The sequence below is a fragment of the Miscanthus floridulus genome, chromosome 17, assembly GCF_019320115.1.
Source record: "Miscanthus floridulus cultivar M001 chromosome 17, ASM1932011v1, whole genome shotgun sequence".
NCBI lineage: Eukaryota > Viridiplantae > Streptophyta > Magnoliopsida > Poales > Poaceae > Miscanthus > Miscanthus floridulus.
Genome location: NC_089596.1, coordinates 68,151,503 through 68,159,236, shown reverse-complemented (window position 1 = coordinate 68,159,236; position 7,734 = coordinate 68,151,503). Strand labels below are relative to the sequence as shown.

At 46.2% G+C, this 7,734-nt stretch overlaps 1 protein-coding gene across 1 annotated transcript; it reads right to left on the bottom strand.

Moving 5' to 3' along the window:
• Window positions 1-232: 232 nt before the first annotated feature.
• LOC136517336 (acyl carrier protein 2, mitochondrial-like) lies at window positions 233-3,861 on the bottom strand. Its single transcript, XM_066510887.1, has 2 exons — window positions 3,563-3,861; window positions 233-683 (listed from the first exon to the last, which is right to left on the bottom strand). Exons 1-2 carry the CDS (start codon window positions 3,770-3,772, stop codon window positions 507-509), a joined length of 387 nt encoding a protein of 128 aa, XP_066366984.1. The 5' UTR covers window positions 3,773-3,861; the 3' UTR covers window positions 233-506.
• Window positions 3,862-7,734: the final 3,873 nt, after the last annotated feature.

Below are 7,734 nucleotides of genomic sequence, written 5' to 3'. Positions count from 1 at the left end.
TAATTCGCAAAAACAAATGATGTCGTTTGGTTTCAACAGTTCAAGGTCTATATGTATTACCCAATTTCATAGTTTTAACTATTACCCCATTTCATTGTTTAGGGTGGACGGCACAGTTTCAACAGTTAGAGGATACCGTCCATTACCCAAAAATGAACTGATGTGCAACTTGGACATTGAAAAATATACTTCACCCTTTCAAACTTACACATTAAACAATGAAGCAGAAAGAAAGCCCAAATGGATCTGTGGATTAGTTTACTAATGAGGGTTTCCATGCACCGTGTGTACAATGTTATGAAGTGTTCCACAGTTCACACACACATCACATGCATGGTGTCACGAGAACACAAAATCGTTTGATACACGTTTTATTCCCACAGATTCAGAAAGATAAAGAAATGCCTTCCTATCTACTGGGGTAAGCTACAGAAAAATGGTCCCGTGTCGCGTACAAGTTCTGGATGCAAACGCACGTTGAAATAAGGAAAAAAAAACAAATCCTCTTATTTTGCTTGAGGGTGCGAAGCGATGAAGTCAACTGCTGTCTTGATGGAGTCAATCTTCTCTGCTTCACTGTCAGGGATCTCGAAGGAAAATTCTTCCTCAAACGCCATCACGACCTCAACAGTGTCCAAGCTATCGAGTCCAAGGTCCTTCTGGAAATGGGCAGTAGGTGTCACCTGCGATTTGATGGAGAAACAAGAACTGGTTACTGATGATGGCCCAATGCTATGAATTTATAATCCCTGAACATTCGGAAGTTCAATATCTAATATTGGACCTAGTTTGCAGTACAAATTAGAGAAGTCATGCTACACACTGATGCCCATGGAACACAGAAGTAATCCAAACACTAGTGCCCATTTTGTTAAGCCCCAGATTAGAGAACTTGATTACTGAAGCAATGCAGAAATGGATCAGAGCTAGCATACAGCATATAGTTAAATTTGAAATACAACCAGGAGTCCTAAGGTACTAAGACAACAGATTGAATGATTGGCAAATATCTTACGACAGACATTGAGCATAAACTAAAGAACTGTTATACTGATCTTAAACAACAAAGCACAGAGAAACATTATTTAAGAAGGGTACTTATTTCATGAAACACAACATGAACAGATTTACCATTGACAAAAAACAGCTGCTTCCTCCAATCACAAATATAAGTCCATATGGGTTTGTCCAAGTCAAGCATTTTTTAGCTTTGATAACCAACAAGTTAAAGCTCCATTTGTGCGAACTAGGAACAAATTCTAGGGGGTTTGTCTAAATGTACTCCTATAAGATACTACTATTTGTTTATTTGCTTTTCTAACGGGTATTCTAAGACAATGTTTAACAAGAACAGAGGGTAAAATATTAAAGAAAAACATACAAACAAAACATATTGACAAGTTTTCACCCTTAATTTGATTGTAAATGGTTAGTTATATCAGGTCATACTAGCACTTGTACATCTATCAGGACGTTCCCATCAAATGGTTCACTACAACATGCAGGAACAGACACTACAACAAAGTTGGATGTGATGCTAAAACAATGAAAGAAAAGATATTACTACAGTTATCATGTAAAACACTTTCACAACATATAACTCTATTTAAGATAATATATGTTTTATAGATAGTTGAAGGGCGGGCCTGGTGCAAGCGGTAGAGTCTTACCGCCTGTGACCGGAAGGTCCTGGGTTCAAGTCGCGGTCTCGCATTGCACAGGCGAGGGTAAGGCTTGCCACTGACACCCTTACACAGACCCCGCACAGAGCGGGAGCTCTTTGCACTGGGTACGCCCTTTTATATGTTTTGTAGATAGTTGCAGACTTGCAGGCAAAGAGAAAAACACTGGAGTCTTTGTCCATGCCCTACTAGACTTATGTTGTCATAGGAGGAAGTGACAATTGCTACACTTGTGATTATGTTATTAAAATAATCCAAGCATTATTAATAAGAAACTCAAGTTCCTATAGGGAAGACAAAAGCTTTAGCAGAAATCTAAGTGCAGATTTCACTGTTTCAAACTTTCAATCCCCACTTAACTGTTTCACAATTGTGACATATTCGGCCACAGTGATAATATGTTCACAAGCTCTGAATTCTTGAAAATAAAATAGGACAACAAAGCTAAAGAAGGTAGCTTTATATTTCAAACTGAACTAGGAAAAAAAGCCAGACACAACTCACAAGGTAGCAGACAAGACATGACATCTCAAAAAGATGGAGAAATCGAATTGCTAGCTTGCCAGCTAGTACAACGAAGAGGCTTAAGGTTACAATGGTCCTGTTTGGTTCCACTTCTCCACCAGCTCTGCTAAATGCTATGTTTTTCCTAGCTTTTTCATCAAGCGCTTCACAAGATGAACAGGCAGAGCCGAGAAGCAAGAAGCTGGGAGCAAGCGGCTTCCCCAGCTCTCTCCCCCCACCCCCTCCCCCTCCCGCTGACCCGCATATGTGCCTGCGTCTCCTCCGCCCCCATGCTCGCTTACCACGCTGCTCCTGTCTCCTCCTTTCGCCTTGGGCCAGAGAGCAGCGTCCCTCCAGTTGCTACAAGCAACGGGATGCGGCTTCCCTTCCACCTCAGGCCAGTCAGCGGCAGACCTCTAGCCCTCCCCTGCCACACTAACCTCCGCCTTCCTCATCGCCCTTTGCCGACCTCATCACAACCCTCCGCTGATCTACCTTCGTGTACTTCGCTGGCCTCCATCATGCTCCCTCCGCCGGTTGAGATCCCCTTCAAGATTGACTAGGCTGGCCAAATCCCCTCCAAAGATCCACATCCTGGTGGCTCTCCTCCCCCTCTCATGCCCCCATCAGTGAGTATCTCCCCTCTGGCATGTCTGCCACCATGGAACCTCCTTGCCGCCTGCTTCCCATCGCCGAACCTCCTTTCCACCGAGTGCTCGCAAGAAATCAGTTACTGTCACTGCCATATGGGTCTCGTGTGTCAGTTTCTAAGAAAAGCTATAGACAAGTCAGGCTGCCAAACATCTACTCGGACTTCTTTGATAAGCAGCTTGTGTGGGCAGCTGGCCAAAAGCTTGCTTTTCTATAAGTAGCTTCTTCGGGGTAAAATGTTCGAAACAGGGCCAATATCATGAAAATTAAGTAGACCATGTATTGATGCAAACTTTGTGCACTACCCAATGTCACTGAGTACCAAATTAGCCAGTAACAAAGGAATTTCATTGTTTCTGAATCAAACATTGACAACTATAACATTGAATATAAGTTTGTTTTTGAGTTGGCGGTGGAAGCCTTATGGAGAAGAATGGTGATGAAATCCTTGTGTACAAGGGGTATAGCCATAGCCGTATAGGACAACACGAGTTCCGTACTTCTTAAGTAGATCATTGGATTCCTGAACTAACGCTTTACAATAACTTACACATTTATGCCCAGTTATTCGTGGAGAGCCTAAATCACACCATTACACGAAACCAACATTAGGACACGCACGCTCAAAACCCTAAACCATCAAGCACAGATCCGGATCCGCAAACCTAACAAAACGTACGGGCAGCCGCAGAAGCATCCGCCAAGAAGAGATAGATCTCGCTCACCTTTGAGGGTTCAACCTTCTGGAAGTTCTTGACGACGGAGAGGACGCGGTCGGCGACCTCGCCCTTGTCGAGGAACGACCCCTTCGTCTCCTCCGTCGTCGACGACAGGAGCCTCCGTGCCGCGGGGATGGTCCCTGCCGCCGCCGCAGGGTGGACCGCCGGCACGCGGAGGTGGGCCAGGAGCGCTCTCCTCGCCGCCGCCATCGCCATTTCAGTAGTTTACTCCTCGAAATCGATCCAAGGTGCGCGGTGGCGAGTGGGGAAGAGAAGGGCAACGTGGTCGTGGAGAACTCGTGGTCGTCCAGGCTGGTACAAATCCTGTTCAGTATGAAATTGCGGCCCAGGTAGCCCATTTTCAAACAAATTCACGGGCTCCTTTTTTTTTTTTACTGAAAGGCATATGTTGAACGTCAACAATAAATCTCTCAATGAAAAATATCTAGGTACGCCGTCTGATGTTGGACGTTCAAGTAACAGGGCTTTCAAATATTCGAAGGATCGAGTATAGAAGCATGTGCAGGAATGGATGAGAAAACGCTTTCAGTTGCTGGTAAGGAGGTTCTAATTTCAGTTGCTCGTAAGGAGGTTCTAATTAAGTCGGTAGCCCAAGCAGTGCCGACATACCCCATGTCATGTTTTCGCTTGCCGCGAGGCCTTTGTCATCACATCAATGGTGCTACGTAATTTCTGGTGGGGTAGCAAGGAAGACAAGTGTAAACCTTGTTGGGGTCTCTTGGAAGGAGATGACTCAGCCAGAATATTTGGGAGGTTTGGGGCCCAGAGATATTGAACTTTTCAATTTGGCTATGTTAGCTCGACAGGCTCGGCGCATTCTAAAGGAAGTGCGAGGGAGCTGAGGTCTTATTTTCCTGATGGAAAATTTTTAAATGCTCAGTTGGGAGCGCGCCCTTCAAATATTTGGCGAGCTGTCATGGATGGTAAGGACATATCCAAGCAAGGGTTAAACAAACGGAATGGAACGGGAGAACAGACTAATGCATGGAATCAAAATTGGATCCCACGTAATGGTGCACTCGGTCCAATTACTGGCATGCAAGAGACTGATTAAACCCACCCAAATAAACTCGACCATAAAACAACTACATTGTAGGGTTAAGATTTCACTATGAAGCAGCTCTACATGTTTGGATTTTTATAACTTAGCTCAAATGGATATTTTGGTGGAAATGATTCCTTACATTCTTATAGGGTGCGTACCTTGCTTATATAAGTGATTGCTTTATAATGCTTAATGTGATTACCATGTCCATCGCAAGAATCTTGGTTGGGCCTGTGCACCATACTCTTAGTAACAAGTATGCTGCATGTCCATCAACTATTGACACTTAGCTTGCCTTGTGTGCAGGTGGGTACAGTAAATTTGGTCTATATTGTATATGTGTTTTATATATTATTTTAATATTTATACAAGATAAGCTACTACATACAAGCTGTAAACCATAAATTGGGACATCATCTCTACACAATTTTCTATTAGGTACACAATACAAGTTGCTATATTGCATTTGCAAGAGGTGCTAACCTTTTAAGCATATAAGTTGCTAGATTGGCAGTCACAAAAGGAAAGGTTGCTAGATTGGCTTGGTTGGTGTTACAGATACAGTACAAGTTACGCAAGTTACCATACTTTCTCTGCACAGGCTCCACAAGTTGTTATTATATATTCACACAAATTGCTACAACATCTTTGAATAATTTGTTACATGCTTTTAAGCGCAAGTTTATACATTATGCATGCATAAGTTATTACTAGACCATACAGACATGTTCATCTCCATTCGAAGCTCTTCACTTCTCATCGCAAATTCGTGTATATTTGACATGTATTTAATTGAAACCTTAGCTTAAACTATGTTGGCTTTTTATGCATCCCAAATGTGACGACTTCGAAAATCTAGATTTTAGTTTCCCAAGTTTTGTTGTACTCACTGTAACTTGGAAAAAGAAACCTGCATGTCTTGTTATATCAAATACTCTTTTTTTTATTGCCTCTGTACAGCTTTAGCATTTGTTCGTACACACGCACACCCACACAACACACGCACACAATTCACAGGACCCGTGTACAAACAAATCTATAACTACAACCAGATCTGAAGACCGCGTCCTTCTTAAGGACTTAAGATCACCGAAATCCTCTAATTTCGTAGGCGACGGGCACGTCACGATCTCATTATGGCATCACGCGTGAGGGGCTGCAAATATTGAGAAAAAACCCTGGTGAAAAACATGAGTCGAGCAGAGCTCAAACCCACGACCGACCGCTCCACCACCCGGAGCACTTGCGAGCTACGGCTCGATCCCTGTTATACCAAATACTCTGAATATTCTATCACGGCCAAGGGCAAAGGCATCAATTCACAACCCAAGAATACAAGGCCAAGCCGGTTTGACTTCGGGGATCCTTCACTCCTATCTATAGATGACAATAGGTACCCGGAATTCAGAACCTAATGGAGTTACCCTATTGAACGAAATTACATCCGACATTAGTGCGATTGGACGTGCTCATTCGTCATAAGCAACGACTAATCGATGCGTCGTGGCGAGGCAGCGATCAACGTCGAGAGGCACACGAGGGCCATCGCCGGGATCCAGGATGCGGCCAGCGGATCTCCGGTGTTACCGGCGGGGTCGCGACCCACCAGAAAATTAACGAGGAAGAGGCGCCTTACGTTGGCTCCGGCGACCATGCACGCTCTGAGGAGATCACAAGCGCAGGACGAAGAAGAAGTAACCGAGAAGGATGAAGAAAATTGACGCGCGGAGGGACGTGAAGCCCTCTCACGAGCCGTGGCCATGGCTGTGGAGTTAAGCCATCGTCCGCATCCAGTGCATGGAGACCGAATTAAGTCCAAGTTCTGGGCGACAGCCGACGAGTTAGATCAAGACGACGGCCCGGATCCATCGACGCCGGAGTTCATCCAGGAGGCTGTTGATGCGGGTTTCACGTGTGATCAACTGGCCAAGGCGGAACACGTTCTTCATTCAGGTAAAACTTCGTCATCCGATGATCTCCGTCTTCCAAAAACAATTATTGCCAGGATGCTACACAGGAAATTCGTTGGGGAAGCATGGCAAGGTCCATTGCCGGAACCTAGAGTTTCGCCGCCAAGAACACTTGGGGATCTTATTGAGAAGGCTATTCAGCGGGATATCGGTCTTCGTGGTGGATCGAGGTCGATACGATCTCCGAGGCCACCTTCGGGATCGGTTTCGGCGAAGCCAGAAAAATTTTCAAATTCTTTTGAATCCCCAGAAGAAATTCCCGATCCTGTTTTTCCGCCTCTACCATGAAGTGCGACCAAGGTCGCGGCTACGGCGTTTCCAGCCAAGGCTGAGTGCGCCCGGCCTCGTGTGGGGAAGGAAGCAGATCAGTGGGGTAATGGGCATGACGATCAAGTTTTAATTGGGCCCAGAAATTTTTTTCGACCCGCCAAAGGTCTGTGCGCTCTTTTCAGCCGTACAGGAACCAAACGCGTAGCAAAGGTCGTGAAGAAAAAGAAGACAGCGCCGCCACGAAGCACCAAACCCTCATACGCCGAAGTCGTGCGTGAGGGGAAAAATGGCAGAGTTTGGGGGTGCTAATGGAGGTGATTTTGGTGGTCGAGGAAGAGGACGAGGAGCAGGTTATAATCCAGGCTTTCAACCCGGCTTCGATCCGGGGTTGGCGGGACGAGGTCGAGGACGCAACTAGCCCTACCCCCCGTGGTCGCAACCGCGGGTACGGTGGCCATGGCGACTACGGGAATCATAATCCCGTCTTCCATGGCCACGGCCGTGGAGGTGGTCGATTCAGAGAGGGCTATGGCGCGCACTGTGGCCGTGGAAATTGGAACCCTAGACAACAGGGTTATGGACCTAATCACGGAGGTTTCTAGCAGATCAGGGCGCCATCCAAGGCCTACCATGGCTTCCACGCCGAGGCAGCAGGAGCTGCTGTTGGTGCGGGTCATCATCCGACTGGAGGGGCCCTGGTGGACAGCCGTAGCCGACCGGGGTCATGCCTGGTGGCCAGCCGCAGTCGGCTGGGGTCGTGTCCGGTGGCCAGCCAATGATGACTGGAGCTGCAGCGGGAGGGCAAGTGGCCTTCCAACCAGGTGGCACGACTACGGCTGCCCATACACAGCAAATGGTCGGAGCAGCAGGGG

Excerpts from the sequence above, each read along its gene's own strand:
- LOC136517336 (XM_066510887.1), bottom strand. The coding sequence starts at position 3,772 with ATGGCGATGGCGGCGGCGAGGAGAGCGCTCCTGGCCCACCTCCGCGTG. Across the intron at positions 684-3,562 it reads AGAAGGTTGAACCCTCAAAG|GTGACACCTACTGCCCATTT; the intron begins GTGAGCGAGATC and ends ATCAAATCGCAG.